This window comes from Oncorhynchus gorbuscha, linkage group LG12 (assembly GCF_021184085.1).
Source record: "Oncorhynchus gorbuscha isolate QuinsamMale2020 ecotype Even-year linkage group LG12, OgorEven_v1.0, whole genome shotgun sequence".
NCBI lineage: Eukaryota > Metazoa > Chordata > Actinopteri > Salmoniformes > Salmonidae > Oncorhynchus > Oncorhynchus gorbuscha.
The window spans coordinates 64,270,738-64,290,352 of NC_060184.1; the positions used below are offsets into that span (position 1 = coordinate 64,270,738).

Below are 19,615 nucleotides of genomic sequence, written 5' to 3' on the forward strand. Positions count from 1 at the left end.
GTGTATTAGTCATTCAACGTGTGTGTTGTCATCTTTAGCTAAGGAAAAACAGCAGACTGGTTGTAGGTGTCCCTTAAGTTGCGGGTTAGTTGATCTTTAAAGAAGGAATACACCATAAAAGGTATTTGCAGTCCTTGGTAGAGTATAATACATAGCATACAGTACATGGATAACACAATCAGCCTGATATCTGTTTGTTCTCTTTTTGTTTTCCATGTCATACACCATTTGGTGGCCAGCCCAAATGGGCTTATTATTAGTTCTATAGTTTCCATAGCGCCCCAGTAGCAACCTAAGAGATCCTGTAAATATGAACATATTTCATCATTTGTAAGTGTTTTAAATATATATTTTTTATCAGCTGTTTTTTTTTATAACATTGAGTTTTATTGAATATCCATGGGGGTTTTAACCCACAGATTTGAAGATGGACTGGCAGGTCCACTCTTTTTGGCATGGCTAGCTAGTTAGCTGGCACATTGTTTTTGTTTGAATGATGCATCTAGACATTGTACCAGCTTCTTTGTTTCACCTAGCTGCTGGTTCCTGATCTTTGGAGTTTGAAAACATCAATTGAAGAGTCACCTCACACTTGAGAGGAATTGGAGTGCTGAGGCAAAGGGCTCATAATGAGGATGACTGATGCCTAGACCTGCTGGGGGTTCACCCAAGTGGGTGCCATGCATTGTGAGGGAGAAGTCCAGTAGCTACATGACTTAGGCTGTTTCCCAGAGTAGCCCTCTACATGATCGTCACCAGACTCTTCGTCAACCAATTCCCTGACCACCTGATCAAGCCATGAACTGCCCCTCTCCATCTTTGGAGGATACATGCACTCAGACTTGACCTCTAGTTGACCTTTACTATAGCTAAGCTACTCATTTGTATTGGTTGTTTTGTTTTTTATTTTGAAGCTCTTTATATAAGATCTCATAAATTCGTACATAGGACTATAAGACTGGGAAAAATCCCCTGGAATGCCCTTCCAACTCGCAATTACTAGTAGGAAACTCGTCTATGATCCCTGAGCTACCACTTCTCCCACATGCTGAATTCACCTATTAAGGAAATGACCTCTAACGGCATTTTCAACAGTTAAATGCAACAAGAAACATTATTTATGAAAAGCAATCTATTCTTATTGTTTTTGAAGACTATCATTCGTTTAAGCATGATAGCTATACTTTCAGTTTCTTGGTTTGACGCAGCTTTCTCAACGAGTTCAAAGCATGTGAATGCATCCAACTCAATACGACTTCACAACAGGTAATTACCACCTTCCCACTTGGTTATGAATGCAACATAAGACACTATTCATCAAATACTTGAGCAACAAAACACTAAACAAACTAAAATGTTACAATATAAATGCATAATTAATCATGCTAGCATGTACAACTACCACTTTGTCACATTATAAGGATCAGAGTAATTAATGCACATATTCTCCTTCTTCCCCAGGCTTTGAAAGTGTTATATGGCAACAGCAGAATCAGACTGGCACCCAGGCAAAACCACAATGGCAGTTTAAACTCTATTAATGTAGAGTTATAGTGGCCTAAGGATCACATCAACATCAAAACTTAAGTGCTACACAATAAAAGCATTACAGGGGTACAGTTAACACTTGAGTCAATATGATTTCAGAATAGAAATAAATAGTACTAAAACCAATGCTACAGTTACAATAAGACAACATTGGATATCATGGTGCCTTATGCTTGGAAAACTACTCTACAAAGCTTGAAATCAGGTCAAGATGAGTTTCATTCATCAAATAAGGGCTTGTGCGAAAGGCGTTGGTTGAATTTCCCAGGAAGCTTTCGGGGAAGGTTTTTAGTAGCCCTATGTGGATTTCAGTTAAGACACCGACTTGAAAGCAAACATCCTTGGCGTAATAGGCTTTCAAACTGCCATTCTATAATAATAAAGCAACGCTGTCACACACCTGAGGCCAGGCTCACTGCCCAATACCACTCACTGCAGCAGAAAGAGGGACATCATGAGCTACAAGTCTCTCTACTCAAAAGTGCACTTCATTTGTACACAAGCAATCAATCATCTTTGTTTGTTTGCTTTAGCATAATTGCACTGTGCCACAGACTTATCATTACGACACTAGTTTCATCATCGCAATAGAACACCACTTTGTTAGGTAGCACAGAGATTTTCGCCTTTGTCTATTATAATAGGATGAATATTTAGCAGACACTTTTATTCTAAGTAAGTGTCTGGCAAGACGATACTACTTTACGGGACGTATGGTATCATTGTTTTCTTTACAGTAACTATACACTTTACAGTAAGTTTGTTGGTTCTTGGTGCGGTTAGCTCCAGGCCACGTCTCTCCTCTCATGTCAGGCCTCCATATCTTTCGGCCAGGGACATGTAGCATCCGTTCAAGCTGTCCACAAACACCTTCTGTCCACACCGTCTCCTCCTCCGCTCCATTGCCTCTGTGCTCCTCCCTTTATCTCGTCTCTGCTGTTTCCCACTGTCCACCCTCTCCCCTCCTTCCTCCGTGGTCCCTCTGTTCTCCTCAGTTTTCTTGTTTTCCTCCTCCCTTTCTCCTCCTGACTTCTTTCTATTCTGATGGTGTCCTTGTGAACTCCTCTGGATGTTGAGAAAAGGGAACATTGACAACTCAATAATAATGGCCAATCAATATCTATGGGCAGTAATAATACAGCGATTCGATATAAGAAGAGTCTCAACATTTGTAAGAAAGACATACTGTACATGTAGTGTAGTTGGCTAACTACTAATGAATGGATCTCACCTGTTTTCTAAGACAGTGGCGGCCCAGTGAGCACAGGATGTCTCTCTTGAGCCTCTCTAGCTTATAGAGCCTGATGAGTCTGGTATGGCTACACAGCATGTTGTGGATGAACTGTCTCTCCTACAAAACAATGATCAGAGTCATCTGGAGAATTAGATGGACTACAGTGGACATTCCCATTCAAGTCAACGTTCTGTGTTGGTTGTCTACTCTGGTGATGCAGTTCCTAATCTAAAATAGCAGGACCATTGCCATGGGGTTGATCTTTGGACAGGTGAGAGATGAGAAAAGGAGCGAGGGATGAAAAGATGGAAGGAAGCAGTGGTGGAAAAATGAAGATACTTAAATAGAAAATGACTCCAGTAAAAGTGAAAGTCACCCAGTGAAAGTCTACAAGTATTTGGTTTAAAACATACTTAAATATCAGAAGTAAATTTAATTGCTAAAATATACTTAAGCACCAAAAGTATAAATAATTTCAAAATTCCTTATATTAAGCAAACCAGACGCACCAATTTCTTTGTCATGTGTGCTCCCTCTCCGGCCTCTAGGTCACCAGGCTGCTCGTTATGTTGCACACCTGTCACCATCGTTACGCTCATCTGCGCATAATGACACTCACCTGGACTCCATCACCTCCTTGATTATCTGCCCTTTATAAGTCACTCCCTTTGGCTTCTTCCCCAGTTGTCAACGTTTCTGTTCCTGGGTCTGTTGTTTGTGTTACGTGTTTGTTTAATTTATTTATTGAAGCACTCCCTGAACTTGCTTCCCGACTCTCAGCGTACATCATTACATTCTTGTTTTTTAAATTTATGGATAGCCAGGGGCACACGCCAACATTCAGACATAATTTACAAAGGATGCATGTGTATTTAGTAAGTCCACCAGATCACTTGGTCATCCAAGATGGCATAGCAGTTCAGACGTCTTTTGTCCTCGTCTCGTCGTGTCCCGTATATATATATATATATATATATATTTACAACTTTTTTTCACATACATTTTTTACATTTTCCATAAACTCATCTTCAAAACATTCTCCTGCAACCCGCCTCACCAATTTCTATTTATAAAAAAGTATTATTTACCTCAAATCTGTAATCCTCCAAGAAGCTAGCCAGAAACTCCAAGAAGCTAGCTAGAAGCTAGCCAGAAACTCCAAGACGCTAGCCAGAAACTAGCCAGAAGCTAGCCAGGAGCTAGCCAGAAGCTAACCCAGAAGTTAATCAGAAGCTAGTTCAGAAGCTAGTTAGCTTCTTTACTGGCAAATCGTTAGTATTCAGCTAACCACGGTTTGTGGTCATCAGCTATCCTTTAGCTCGAAAATCTATCGCCAGTTTTGTACTGCGCAGTGCGGCTCGGAACGGAACATACCGGACCAATTTTTCTCTCCTTGTCCCTGGATTTCAACCGCTAACTCTGGACATTCATACCTGGATCTCACAGCTAGCTAGCTGCTATCCGTGTGACTATCGGCTTTCATCGATTCCGGAGCAAACATCAATTATTCCGGAGCTAGCCAGCTGAAGAGTTCCATCAATCACTCCTGGGCTACAATCACCTATCCGGACCCGTTTTACTGCCTACGCGGAGCCCCACCGGGCCTTCACAACTGGACTGCCAATGTTATCTACCCGAAGGAGTTATCCGGATGGCTCCTCCATCGCGACGTTACCTGAAAGTCCATCTGCGGCCTGCTAAACGTTAGCTGTCTTACCGGCTGCTATCTGAATAGACAATCGGACAATTTATTTATTTATTTGTATTATTATTATTATTATTATTCTTCTTGGGCCTCTATAACTATATCTATTGTTTTTATTTTTGTTGTCCTCTACCACACGGAACCCCACTAATCTACTGACGGAACGCAAGAGGTGGCTAATAACAGACCTCCATCCTATGCTAGCTTGCTACCAACCTCTCCACTCACCGGATCCTTTTGATCACTCGACTAAGCATGCCTCTCCTTAATGTCAATATGCCTTGTCCATTGCTGTTCTGGTTAGTGTTTATTGGCTTATTTCACTGTAGAGCCTCTAGTCCTGCTCACTATACCTTATCCAACCTATTAGTTCCACCACCCACACATGCAATGACATCTCCTGGTTTTCAATGATGTTTCTAGAGACAATAGCTCTCTCTTCATCACTCAATACCTAGGTTTACCTCTACTGTATTCACAACCTACCATACCGTTGTCTGTAAATTATACCTTGATGCTATTTTATCGCCCCGGAAACCTCCTTTTACTCTCTGTTCTAGAAGACCAATTCTTATTGCTTTTAGCCGCACCCTTATTCTACTCCTCCTCTGTTCCTCTGGCGATGTAGAGGTGAATCCAGGCCCTGCAGTGCCTAGCTCCACTCCTATTCCCCAGGCGCTCTCTTTTGACGACTTCTGTAACCGTAATAGCCTTGGTTTCATGCATGTTAACATTAGAAGCCTCCTCCCCAAGTTTGTTCTATTCACTGCTTTAGCACACTCTGCCAACCCGGATGTTCTAGCTGTGTCTGAATCCTGGCTTAGGAAGACCACCAAAAATTCTGAAATTTGAATTCCAAACTACAACATTTTCAGACAAGATAGATCCACCTCTCTAAAAACAAGATCCACCTCTCTAAAAACAAGTCTCTCACCATTGCCGCCTGCTATAGACCACCCTCTGCCCCCAGCTGTGCTCTGGACACCATATGTGAACTGATTGCCTCCCATCTATCTTCAGAGCTCGTGCTGCTAGGTGACCTAAACTGGAACATGCTTAACACCCCAGCCATCCTACCTTCTAAACTTGATGCCCTCAATCTCACACAAATGATCAATGAACGTACCAGGTACTTCCCCAAAGCCTTAAACACGGGCACTCTCATAGATATCATCCTAACCAACTTGCCCTCTCAATACACCTCTGCTGTCTTCAACCAAGATCTCAGCGATCACTGCCTCATTGCCTGCATCCGTAATGGGTCAGTGGTCAAACGACCTCCACTCATCACTGTCAAACGCTCCCTGAAACACTTCAGCGAACAGGCCTTTCTAATCAACCTGGCCGGGGTATCCTGGAAGGATATTGATCTCATCCCGTCAGTAGAGGATGCCTGGATATTTTTTTTAAATGCCTTCCTAACCATCTTAAATAAACATGCCCCATTCAAGAAATTTAGAACCAGGAACAGATATAGCCCTTGGTTCTCCCCAGACCTGACTGCCCTTAACCAACACAAAAACATCCTATGGCGTTCTGCATTAGCATCGAAAAGCCCCCGTGATATGCAGCTGTTCAGGGAAGCTAGAAACCATTATACACAGGCAGTTAGAAAAGCCAAGGCTAGCTTTTTCAAGCAGAAATTTGCTTCCTGCAACACTAACTCAAAAAGTTCTGGGACACTGTAAAGTCCATGGAGAATAAGAACACCTCTTCCCAGCTGCCCACTGCACTGAAGATAGGAAACACTGTCACCACTGATAAATCCACCATAATTGAGAATTTCAATAAGCATTTTTCTACGGCTGGCCATGCTTTCCACCTGGCTACTCCTTCCCCGGTCAACAGCACTGCACCCCCCACAGCAACTCGCCCAAGCCTTCCCCATTTCTCCTTCTTCCAAATCCGTTCAGCTGATGTTCTGAAAGAGCTGCAAAATCTGGACCCCTACAAATCAGCCGGGCTCGAAAATCTGGACCCTTTCTTTCAAAAATTATCTGCTGAAATTGTTGCCACCCCTATTTTCTAGCCTGATCAACCTCTCATTTGTGTCGTCAGACCTATATCTATCCTACCATGCCTTTCTAAGGTCTTCGAAAGCCAAGTCAACAAACAGATTACCGACCATTTCGAATCTCACCAAACCTTCTCTGCTATGCAATCTGGTTTCAGAACTGGTCATGGGTGCACCTCAGCCACGCTCAAGGTCCTAAACGATATCTTAACCGCCATCGATAAGAAACATTACTCTGCAGCCGTATTCATTGATCTGGCCAAGGCTTTCGACTCTGTCAATCACCACATCCTCAATGATTGCCTCGCCTGGTTCACCAACTACTTCTCTGATAGAGTTCAGTGTGTCAAATCGGAGGGTCTGCTGTCTGGACTTCTGGCAGTCTCTATGGGGGTGCCACAGGGTTCAATTCTTTGACCGACTCTCTTCTCTGTATACATCAATGATGTCGCTCTTGCTGCTGGTGAGTCTCTGATCCACCTCTACGCAGACGACACCATTCTGTATACTTCTGGCCCTTCTTTGGACACTGTGTTAACAACCCTCCAGGCAAGCTTCAATGCCATACAACTCTCCTTCCGTGGCCTCCAATTATTCTTAAATACAAGTAAAACTAAATGCATGCTCTTCAACCTATCGCTACCTGCACCTACCCGCCTGTCCAACATCACTACTCTGGACGGCTCTGACTTAGAATACGTGGACAACTACAAATACTTAGGTGTCTGGTTAGACTGTAAACTCTCCTTCCAGACCCATATCAAACATCTCCAATCCAAAGTTAAATCTAGAATTGGCTTCCTATTTCGCAACAAAGCATCCTTCACTCATGCTGCCAAACATACCCTTGTAAAACTGACCATCCTACCAATCCTCGACTTTGGCGATGTCATTTACAAAATAGCCTCCAATACCCTACTCAACAAATTGGTTGCAGTCTATCACAGTGCAATCCGTTTTGTCACCAAAGCCCCATATACTACCCACCATTGCGACCTGTACACTCTCGTTGGCTGGCCCTCGCTTCATACTCGTCACCAAACCCACTGGCTCCATGTCATCTACAAGACCCTGCTCGGTAAAGTCCCCCCTTATCTCAGCTCGCTGGTCACCATAGCATCTCCCACCTGTAGCACACACTCCAGCAGGTATATCTCTCTAGTCACCCCCAAAACCAATTATTTCTTTGACCGCCTCTCCTTCCAGTTCTCTGCTGCCAATGACTGGAACGAACTACAAAAATCTCTGAAACTGGAAACACTTATCTCCCTCACTAGCTTTAAGAACCAACTGTCAGAGCAGCTCACAGATTACTGCACCTGTACATAGCCCACCTATAATTTAGCCCAATCAACTACCTCTTTCCCTACTGTATTTATTTAATTAATTAATAAATGTTGCTCCTTTGCACCCCATTATTTTTATTTCTACTTTGCACATTCTTCCATTGCAAATCTACCATTCCAGTGTTTAACTTGCTATATTGTATTTACTTTGCCACCATGGCCTTTTTTGCCTTTACCTCCCTTCTCACCTCATTTGCTCACATCGTATATAGACTTGTTTATACTGTATTATTGACTGTATGTTTGTTTTACTCCATGTGTAACTCTGTGTTGTTGTATGTGTCGAACTGCTTTGCTTTATCTTGGCCACGTCGCAATTGTAAATGAGAACTTGTTCTCAACTTGCCTACCTGGTTAAATAAAGGTTAAATATTTTATTTTTATTTTTAAATCAGAGGCAGTAGGGATGACCAGGAATGTTCTGTTGATTATTGCGTGAATTGGACAATTCTCCTGTCCTGCTAAGCATTCAAAATGTGTCTAGTACTTTTGGGTGTCAAGGAAAATGTATGGAGTAAAAATTACAATATTTTCTTAAAGAATATAGTAAAGTAGTCCAAAATAGAAATAGTAAAGTACAGGTACTCCAGAAAACTACTTAAGTAGTGCTTTAAAGTATTTTTACTTACGTACTTTACACCACTGGAAAGAAGTTTGTTCATAATATTGTAAATACTCACTTTATCCTTCTCACATTCAGCGATTTCCTTCTCCGTGCAGGTTTTATTAACCACTTTTAATGATTCCGTGATGTTGTTCTCCTATGAGTGAAAGCAGAGAGCTCCATTTTAAAGTCAATTTTGAGATCTCCATGGCAACAGGAAAACCCCTTGTCCGTCATGGTACTTACAAGGTTCTGAAGAAGCGGGTAGATGACAGTCTCGTAGTCCTCAGCGATCTCTCTCATAGTCCTGTTGCTCTCACAAGACAACACCAGAGGTAGCAGCATGAGAGAAAAGACAGAGATGCCAAGAATATTCTGTGTGAGAGAGAAAGACAGACAGAGAGAGGGAAAGAGAGAGGTGTAAGTATACAACAGTCTTAGCATTATCCACAGTAGTTACAGACACATGGCTCATGCTAAATATTATTTTGATTTATCTTGATCTACTCATACTTTACCGATCAAGGTGAGTGCCATTGCGAGACATCTCGGACCTCTGGTCTGGCAGTAGTCCACAGCGAAACTACAGACCGATTATACCGTGTTCTGGACCGGATTAAGAAATCATAGGCCCTGGGCTTAGTTTTAAAAATATATATATATTATTCTCTCTGGTGTATTTTGAACATGGCGAGTTGGCTCCTGTGGTTAGATTTAAAAAATAGTAATAAACTATTGGGCCCCTATGGGTTTGAGCCCAGCCACTGACTCACACAATTGGCCAGTTCCATTTATTTATTATGCAGTTTAATTTATTATTAATCAGTTACCCAAACAAATCAGGGCCCCCCAGTTACCCACATGGGGGAGGAGAGGAGGTAGGGGGCCCATCTGACGATTGGCAGAGTGGCAGCAGGCTGTCTACACTCACTGAGCACGGGCTCCTGAATCCTTCTAAAAAAATATTTTATATACAGTACCAGTCAAATGTTTGGACACACCTACTCATTCTGGATAAGAGCGTCTGCTAAATGACTTAAATGTAAATGTAAATTCCATGATTTTTTTAAATTTTTACTTTTTTTCCACTAATATTCTACAATAGTGAAGACATCAAAACTATGAAATAACACATATGGAATAATACCACATACCACACCTTTTGCCTTGATGACAGCTTTGCACACTCTTGGCATTCTCTCAACCAGCTTCATGAGGAGGTCACCTGGAATGCATTTCAATTAACAGGTGTGCCTTGTTAAAAGTTAATTTATGGAATTTCTTTCCTTCTTAATCCATTTGAGCCAATCAGTTGCGTTGTGACAAGGTAGGGTTGGTATACAGAAGATAGCCCTATTTGGTAAAAGACCAAGTCTATATTATGGCAAGAACAGCTCAAATAAGCAAAGAGAAACGACAGTCCATCATTACTTTAAGACATGAAGGTCAGTCAATCCGAACATTTCAAGAACTTTGAAAGTTTCCTCAAGTGCAGTCACAAAAACCATCAAGCGCTATGAAGAAACTGGCTCTCATGAGGTCTAGAGGATACGTTCTTTAGAGTTACCAGTCTCAGAAATTGGCAATTAAGTGCACCTCAGCTTACAGCCCAAATAAATGCTTCACAGTGTTCAAGTAACAGATACATCTTAACATCAACTGTTCAGAGGAGACTGCATGAATCAGGCCTTCATGGTTGAATTACTGCAAAGAAACCACTACTGAAGGACAACAATAATAAGAAGAGACTTGCTTTGGCCAAGAAACACAAGAAATCAGTGGATATCTGTCCTGTGGTCCGAAAATTTGAGATTTTTGGTTCGAACCAGCATGTCTTTGTGAGATGCGTGATGTGTGGGGGTGCTTTGTGTGGGGGTGTGATGTGTGGGGGTGCTTTGCTGGTGACACTGTTGGTGATTTAGGCACACTTAACCAGCATTGCTACCACAGCATTCTGCAGCAATACGCCACCCCATCTGGTTTGCACTTAGTGGAACTGTTGTTTGTTTTTCAACAAGTCAATGACCCAAAACACACCTCCAGGCTGTGTAAGGGCTATTTGACCAAGAAAGAGAGTGATGGAGTGCTGCATCAGATGACCTGTCCTCCACAATCACCTGATCTCAACCCAATTGAGATGGTTTGGGATGAGTTGGACCACAGAATGAAGGAAATGCAGCTGGCAAGTGCTCAGCATATGTATAAATAACTTCAAGACTGTTGGAAAAGCATTCCAGGTAACTACATCATGAAGCTGGTTGAGAGAATGCCAAGAGAATGCCAAGTGTGCAAAGCTGTCATCAAGTGGCTACTCTGAAGAATCTCAAATATAATATATATTTTGATTTGTTAAACACTTTTTTGGTTACTACATGATTCCATATGTGTTATTTCATAGTTTTGATGTATTCACTATTATCCTACAATGTAGAAAATAGTCAAATGAAGGGGAAAACATGGAATGAGTAAGTGTGTCCAAACTTTTGTATTGTCTATATATATATATATATATATATATCATTTCTTACCCACTTTTCATATATATATATATATATATATATATATATATATATTTTTTTTCTTACTCCCCAATTTTGTGATTATAATCTTGTCTCATCGCTGCAACTCCCCAACGGGCTAGGGAGAGGCAAAGGTTGAGTCATGCATCCTCCGAAACATGACCTGCCAAGCGGTGCTTCTTAACACCTGCTCGATTAACCGGGAAGCTAGCTGCACCAATGTGTCGGAGGTTACACGTTCAACTGATGACTGAAGTCAGTCTGGAGGCGCCCAGTCCGCCACAAGAAGTCGCTAGAGCATGATGAGCCAAATTAAGCCCCCCCGCAACCCTCCCCTAACCCGGATGACGCTGGGCCAATTGTGCGCCGCCTTATGGGACTCCCAGCCACAGCCTGTAATCACACAGCCTGGGATCAAACCCCAGGCTGTAGTGACACCGCAACACTGTACCACTCGAGAGACCTCCTTGAGTAATTTTCTAATGAGACATCTTTACTTTTACTCAAGTATAACAATTGGGTACTTTTTCCACCACTGACAGTGTGCCACTGCATGCACAAACACACCCTCAAAAAGGTCAAATTATCTTGGACAGAGAAGAGAGCCCACTGACACACAGACAGCTGATTTTAAACAGTGTGTCCCTGTCACACTGATGATCTCACCAAAAACCCCGTTCAGACCTGCAATAAGATGTTCCAACCTGGGGGAAACTGACACGAGTTACTGAGGGAATGGAGAGGGAAAAGTGGATGGCAAAACATTTTCATTGAAGTTTAGGGTCAAAATCATGTCATTTCATAATGATAAATGAGGATGAAACAGAAATGTTGCAAAAAAACTCCACAGTTCCAAAGTCTTTTGTTTTCTAACGGGAAGGTGATGGATTCCGAGAGGCAATTATTCCTGAGAAGATATTGTAACCAAGGACTGGATGGAGAGAACATTCTATTCTGCCCTGGCACACAGCCATGGTCAACACGCAGCTAGTGTATTCAAGAGGACCAGACACCCAGAGAGGGGGGGGTGGCAAATAAATAAACTTCATAAGAAAGACTACAGACTCGCTAAAGCTTCATTTTCTGTCTCCTTCACTTGGCTCATTTGGTCCGTAAGAGAGTATTACACTATCAAATTTCAAAGACAAATGTTTGTAAAAAATGATCCCACCAGCTGTGGGTATTCAGAAATGTTTGACTCTTCTGATTACATGAGCCATCGTTCTAATAATTACATTTTTGGTTTGGAACCATGCGAGGCATACAGACAGATGAGAGCCAAACGTGCAAACACACACAGCTGCTTATATTGACTTGATATATTTGCCAGCGTGGCTTCAGAGGCAGTTATGTCCTTCAACTGTGAAATTGCACATTATTAATTGATTCATGCGATTCTGTTCATTAAATCTGATTTTCTTACTCATTCTGATGGCCATTAAACCAATATGGTTTCAAAGACTGCTAAAATGTTTCAGTAGCTTATCAAGTCCTTGCTAGTAAAAATATCACAGAAATTGAAATCATTTACATGAAGCAATTGAATTAGGTTTTATATTTAAAACATGTGAATATACAGTGAATTCGGAAAGTTTTCATACCCCTGGACTTTTCCAACATCTTGTTATGTTGCAGCCTTATTCTAAAATCGATTAAATGGAAACATATTCCAATCAATCTACACACAATACTCTATAATGACAAAGTTAAAAAAGTTTTTGAAATTTTTGAAGATGTATTAATTCTTTCAAACAGAAAAAACTCATTTACATCAGTATTCAGACCCTTTGCAGAGACTCAAAATTGAGCTCATTCTGTTTCCATTGATCATCCTTGAGATGTTTCTACAACTTGATTGGAGTACACCTGTGGTAAATTCAATTGATTGGACATGATTTGGAAAGACACACACCTGTCTATATCAAATCTCACAGCTGACAGTGCATGTCAGAGCAGAATCCAAACCACGAGGTTGAAGGAATTGTCTGTAGAGCTCCGAGACAGGATTGTGTCGAGGTACATATCTGGGGAAGAGTACCAAAACATTTCTGCAGCATTGAAGGTCCCCGAGAACACAGTGGCCTCCATCATTCTTAAATGGAAGAAGTTTGGAACCACCAAGACTCTTCCTAGAGTTGGCCACCTGGCCAAATTGAGCAATCGGGGGAGAAGGGCCTTGGTCAGGGAGGTGACCCAATGGTCACACTGACAAAGCTCTAGAGTTCCTCTGTGGAGACGGAAGAACCTTCCAGAAGGACAACCATCTCTGCAGCACTCCACCAATCAGGCCTTTTACTCCTCAGTAAAAGGCACATGACAGCTTGCTTAGAGTTTGCCAAAAGGCACCTAAAGGCTCTCAGAACATAAGAAAAAATATTATTTGTTCTGATGGAACCAATATTGAACTCTTTGGCCTGAATGCCAAGCGTCACATCTGGAAGAAACCTGGCACCATCCCTATGATGAAGCATGGTGGTGGTAGCATCATGCTGTGGGGATGTTTTTCAGCTGCAGGGACTGGGAGACAAGTCAGGATCGAGGGAAAGATGAACAGAGCAAAGTAGAGAAATTCTTGATGAAAACCTGCTCCAGAGCGCTCAGGACCTCAGACTGGGGCAACGGTTCACCTTCCAAAAGGACAACAACCCCAAGCACACAGCCAAGACTATGCAGGAGTGGCTTCGGGACAAGTCTCTGAATGTCCTTGAGTGGCCCAGCCAGAGCCTGGACTTGAACATCTTTGGAGAGACCTGAAAATAGCTGTGCAGTGACGCTCCCCATCCAACCTGACAGAGCTTGAGAGGATCTGCAGAGAAGAATATCAGAAACTCTCTAAATACAGGTCTGTCAAGCTTGTAGCGTCATACCCAAGAAGACTCGAGGCTGTAATCACTGCCAAAGGTGCTTCAACAAAGTACTGAGTAAAGGGTCTGAGTACTGTAAATGTGATATTTCAGTTTCATACATTTGCAAAAATGTCTCCAAACCTGTTTTTGCTTTATCATCATGGGGTATTGTGTGTAGATTGACGAGGGGAAAAACAATTTTGTCAATTTTAGAATAAAACTAACGTAACAAAATGTGGAAAAAGTCAATGGGTCTGATTATTTTCAGAATACATTTTACGTGTAACACAGGATATGAACCTAGATCTCCTACAGGAGCAACCAACATCCTAGACTGTTAGACCAATAGGTAATTCCCTTTTAGGATGAAGGCAGACACTGGTTTTGAAGTTCGCAGGCGGGGCTACCTCATCACATGATCATGACCGACTCAAGTCCGCTCCATTCTGTAGATGTGTGTGTGTGTCACACCATGATGTCATTAAAATTAGATTAAGTTTTAAAGAAACAATCGGTAATTTCCAGAGTCCATTTCAATATCAAATCAGCCTGGTGTCTTGATTTTGAGAAGTGTATTTTGCTTGCCAACATTGCGCTCAGAAGTCCTGTATATATAAATGTCTGCTTTGATTGATGGCTCCAATTTACACCCCCGTAATTTATAATATTAAACTCTGACTAATGCATACAATTCAGTTAGCAGCAACACACACACACACACACTTACACCTACACACATACACCAAATGACCTAAAGTATGTGGGCACCTGCTCGTCGAACATCTCATTCCAAAATAATGGGCATTAATAAGGAGTTGGTCCCCCCTTTTCTGCTATAACAGCCTCCTCTCTTCTGGGAAGACTTTCCACTAGATGTTGGAACATTGCTGTGGGGACTTGCTTCCATTCAGACACAAGAGCATTAGTGAGGTTGGGCACTGATGTTGGGCGATTAGGCCTGGCTCGCAGTCGGTGTTCCAATTCATCCCAAAGGTGTTCGATGGGGTTGAGGTCAGGGCTCTGTGCAGGCCAGTCAAGTTCTTCCACACTGATCTCAACAAACCATTTCTGTATGGATCTCACTTTGAGCACCAGGGCATTGTCATGCTGAAAGATGAAAGGACCTTCCCCAACATGTTGCCACAAAGTTGGAAGCACAGAATCTTCTACAATGTCATTGTATGCTGTAACGTTAAGATTAACCTTCACTGGAACTAAGGGGCCTAGCCTGAACCATGAAACACAGCCCCAGACCATTATTCCTCCTTCACCAAACCTTACAGTTGGCACTATGCATTTGGGCAGGTAGCATTCTCCTGGCATCTTACTTTATCTTTCTAGCTGGCTAAGTCATACTAGACAGAGCCCTTTAACGTTTCTGCAATAGTTAGGAACTTAAATAAGATATGTTTCAATATGAACATCCCACATGGCCTATCTCCCCTATAGGCCAACATTAACATGCTATCAACATACAAACAATACAGTTTTAAAATATCATACGTCTTAGTTTCGTCGCTGATGCTACATGTCAGAGTTAATCATGTATTATAATTCCGTCCTTTCAGGTGTATATCATTATAATTGTATAGCTAATAGGCTGCGTGTTTGTAGTTCCACTGTTGTTTTTGTTGTTGTATAGAAATGCAGTAAATGAGCTTCAACTTTCCTGACCTCACTAAAACTCAAACCCTGGTAATGGCCCTGCACACACTGCATTGGGCCCTCAGTTGCTGAAGGGCCCAACATTTTTATTAGTTAACTCTAGTGCTATATTTGACCCATTTACAGGGATACTTTTCAAAAGCTTCCTATCCAGGTGAAATGGAGATGGAAAACCACAATGTGAAGTGACTGACTCCCCTCATCAATGTTACATTAATGATATTTACAGTTCACCTCTTCCCTGATTTTATAGGCATATTTCTTGTGATAGGAAGGTATTAAAAAAGTTGGAACTTTCTATTTGAGCTACAGATCTACAGGCGTGCGGTGTTAACCACTTTTAAAGATTCAGTGATTCCTTTACCTCTCTTATGAAAGGGATTTTGCTACAAGTGATTTTAGCTCTGTAGGTTATGCAAGTAGGCTGCGTAGGTTGCATTCGAGAGAACGATCATAGTTCTATTTATATTTTTGGAACTCTCATTTTTGCAATTCATGAATAATAAACATACAATTTAAAAATGGAATTGTTGTGTGGAAAAAACAAAGGTGGCTTGAGATCAATATTAGTTAACTGCGGCAAAAAAAGTATTTTCTGTTAACACCTGGTTCTGCTAATTGAACTTTTAAGACGGTCCCTTAGCTGCGTGTGCATAATATGCCCCAATCTAGTCACTTTTTGAAAACGGAATGGACAAAACAAAGGCTGTACCTTACTCTATTATCATCAGATTCGAGGCAAATCACTAACCATCTAAGGACATTGACAAGCAAACTCCGAATATCAAACCAATGTTCAAACTGAAAACAAGTGATGGTGGTAGGTTAACTTTGATATTTCCATATCTGAAATATGTTGAATTCGTTGAATTGAAGTCCGTTCCCAGTGAGTTATGGTATTTATAATTATGTGAGTCAACTGAACTTCGGCTAGACTATACAGTAGCCTATTATGTTACCTACCATTTGTATGTAGGCTACCATTCTTGGTTCATATTCACAAAACGGTGCCACTCCCACCACTCTGGCTGCGTTGTTGCGTTTTCCATACAGCAGTAAAATGTTCATGCGTTGTAGTGTTTCTTACTGAAATGAATCCCTTTATTTTCTAGCTATAATAAGCCTATAATAACTAGCTGGGCTTGTTTATCTATCAATCTCCCTGCTTGGCCAGCATGACAATATACTTAACTTCCGTCACTGACACCAATAGCTTTCACTTTCCAGTCCCGTCTATTACAGAAAGCGCTGTAATAGCCTAATGGACTCGCTACCTAGGGTCTATGTCCGAAGTATGTCATTCCTCACAATGTGTGCACTTGTTCACTGATTTGAAAGGAAATGACTGGTATAGAAAATATGGTGGAAACTGCTACTCGCCTCCACCATTCCAATGCTTTTAGATTTGTGTAAAGTAGGTTAGTGAACGAGGTTATGCCTACACTTCAGGGTAAATGAGATATTATTGGGACATACAGTGTGCTCCCGCTGGCACCTCTCCGGTCAAATAAGGGGTGCATTCCTCTGCCCAGGCGTTTCTGACACCTGCCAGATCTTACAGCGCATGAATAGGTATTTTAAGTATCAGCTAACCACATATATAACAATCTGTCAGTTGATGCCAGAGTCCATGACCTGGCACACAACCATTGGTTGATGCATGCAACGTCTTTGCAAGAGAGCGCAACCAAGTCCAAGTTACCTGCAGGCCTTGCCCCCAAGTATACCTCACTGCAGAGCGGCAGCAGTGGACAGGGCTAATGCCTCCATCACACCTAGTGTCATTGCGCAAAATGGGACGCAGCATCATCTGGATGTGTGCAACAAAAGTTCAACATTCACCTTTTGCTGCCATTTCTGTAAAGCCTTCTACACATACAGTTTGACGGATACGTTGGATAAAGCCAACGTCTGGACTACTCAGAACGCACTGCAAGGCATACGCAGCCTTCCATTGGAAAGACGGTTGAACAGCTTCTATTACCAGGCCATCAGACTGTTGAACAGCCACAACTTCACGTCTGTCTACCAGGTGATGAACACTCACTGACACGGATCATTTTAATATTTCTACTACTGCATGTTTTATTTCACACCGTTTTGAGACACCACATATCTATATACTGGATTCTTGACTTTGTGTTGTATTTTTCTTTACATTTGAATTGTTTTGACATTTGACTGCATCGTTAGGAGCTAGTAACGTAAGCATTTCGCTGCACCGCTATAACATCTGCTAAACTGTGTACATGACCAATACTCTGATTTGACATAGTTATCTCTTTTCTCAAATGACATAGCATTCACTTTTTGTATTCCTAGGCATTACTAATCAAGCATTGAACAATCAGACATCAATGGAGCACACTGTCACGTTCGTCATAATGATTGGACCAAGGCGCAGTGTGCGTAGAGTTCCACATATTTTAATTAATCGAAACTTACACAAGCGAATTGTGCCGCTACTGGTGTGCACACAGGCAACTATCCGTAGACAAGATCCCACAAAGCACAATGAGGAAATGGCTGCCTAAATATGATCCCCAATCAGAGACAATGATAAACAGCTGTCTATGATTGGGAACCAAACCAGGCAAACATAAACCATTAATCACCTAGATGACCCACCCTAGTCACTATCACGCCCCAACCAACAGAGAATAAACAGCTCTCTATGGTCAGGGCGTAACACACACAGATGGTCATATTATTACATTCACATGATTTATTAAAATATTACTTACAATTCTGCATTAATATCCGTGATGTATTGGTAAAAAAAAGTGGGCAATGGATCAATTCTAAACTCCATTGAGCGATCGAGATAAGAGAAACGACAGATATTAAAGGAGACGTATGACATTTTAAAACTGTATTGTTTGCATGTTGACAGCATTTCAATGTAGGCCTATAGGGAAGATGGGCCATGTGGAGATGGTCATATTAAAACATATATTCTTTCTCAGGGGACCAACATGGGGCCCGACCCCAAGTTTGGGAACCACTGTACTAACCACTATCTCTGCTTGCTTTCTCTCTCCATGTCTTGTCTGCTTCCTCCTGCATGTATTTCAGCCTGCCTCAGCCTCACCACTGAGGGCCACATCACTGTCTGTCTCAGTAGCATGCGCTCTGTAAAGCAAAGTTATGAGAACTTAGTAGTGTATATTTTACTCCTGCTGAGGTAGGCTCCGATTAACATTAGCTTCTTACTTCATCCTTATAGCTGGTGTAATGCTCCGGGTGTCGTGGGTGTGGAGTCAAATGCAGGAGACAAGAGTTCAATGCTGTGTGTCTTTTAATAGCACCAACGCACCACAGGGTGCTCACAAAAGTTACGTTCCCAACCACAGGGAATCAAAAAATACAATGGGGAAAAAAATCACGACCAGGCACTAACACGTACCTCTACAACAGAGCCGAAGGTTACATTGAAATAACCCCGCACAACAACCAGGCGGGCCGGCTGTCTAATAAAGACAAACTAATTAACATGAACAGGTGCTACCACTAAACATACAAGGAGGGGGAGGAAAAACAATCAGTGACAGCTAATAGGCCGGTGACGACGAGCGCCGAGCTCCACCCGCCCGGGAAGGGGAAACCCTAGGTTGGACTCGTGACAGTTGGCTAATAAATAAGCCCTTCAATGTTACTGCAATAGAAGTCTCTACCAGCAGCTAGCCACCTGACTGACATATAAGAGACTACCAGTTATGCACTCATTCTCAGATCATCTTTTTTTCTTTGTTTGGGGGATGTCTGTAGACACGGCAGGAGTCACGGAACGCTTTTAAAATAGCTTTTTTTCCAGCATCTCGCAAGCACACTGTCAGCAGTGTCCCTAGTTTCCTACTTGAGCCGACTCCAAGCTATATTGACTTAATATATTTGCCAATGTGGCTTCAGAGGCAGTTATGTATTTCAACTGTGAAATTGCACATTGTTAATTGATTCATGTGATTCTGTTCATGAAATCTGATTTTCTTACTCATTCTGATGGCCATTAAACCAATATGTTTTCACATACTGCTTAAGCGTTTCAGAGTTCATCAAGTACTTGTGTGTAAAAAATCATTTACATGATGCAATTGAATTAAGTTTTATATGTCAAATATGTGAGTATGTGTATGT

General features: G+C 41.8%; 1 protein-coding gene across 1 annotated transcript; it reads right to left on the bottom strand.

Moving 5' to 3' along the window:
- Positions 1–77: 77 nt before the first annotated feature.
- Positions 78–16,684, bottom strand: LOC123990225. The gene is made up of 5 exons (XM_046290799.1): positions 16,445–16,684; positions 8,698–8,826; positions 8,528–8,608; positions 2,780–2,899; positions 78–2,613 (listed from the first exon to the last, which is right to left on the bottom strand). The coding sequence occupies exons 1-5, from the start codon at positions 16,547–16,549 to the stop codon at positions 2,353–2,355; spliced, it is 696 nt and encodes a 231-aa protein (XP_046146755.1). The 5' UTR covers positions 16,550–16,684; the 3' UTR covers positions 78–2,352.
- Between the last annotated feature and the right edge of the window lie 2,931 nt (positions 16,685–19,615).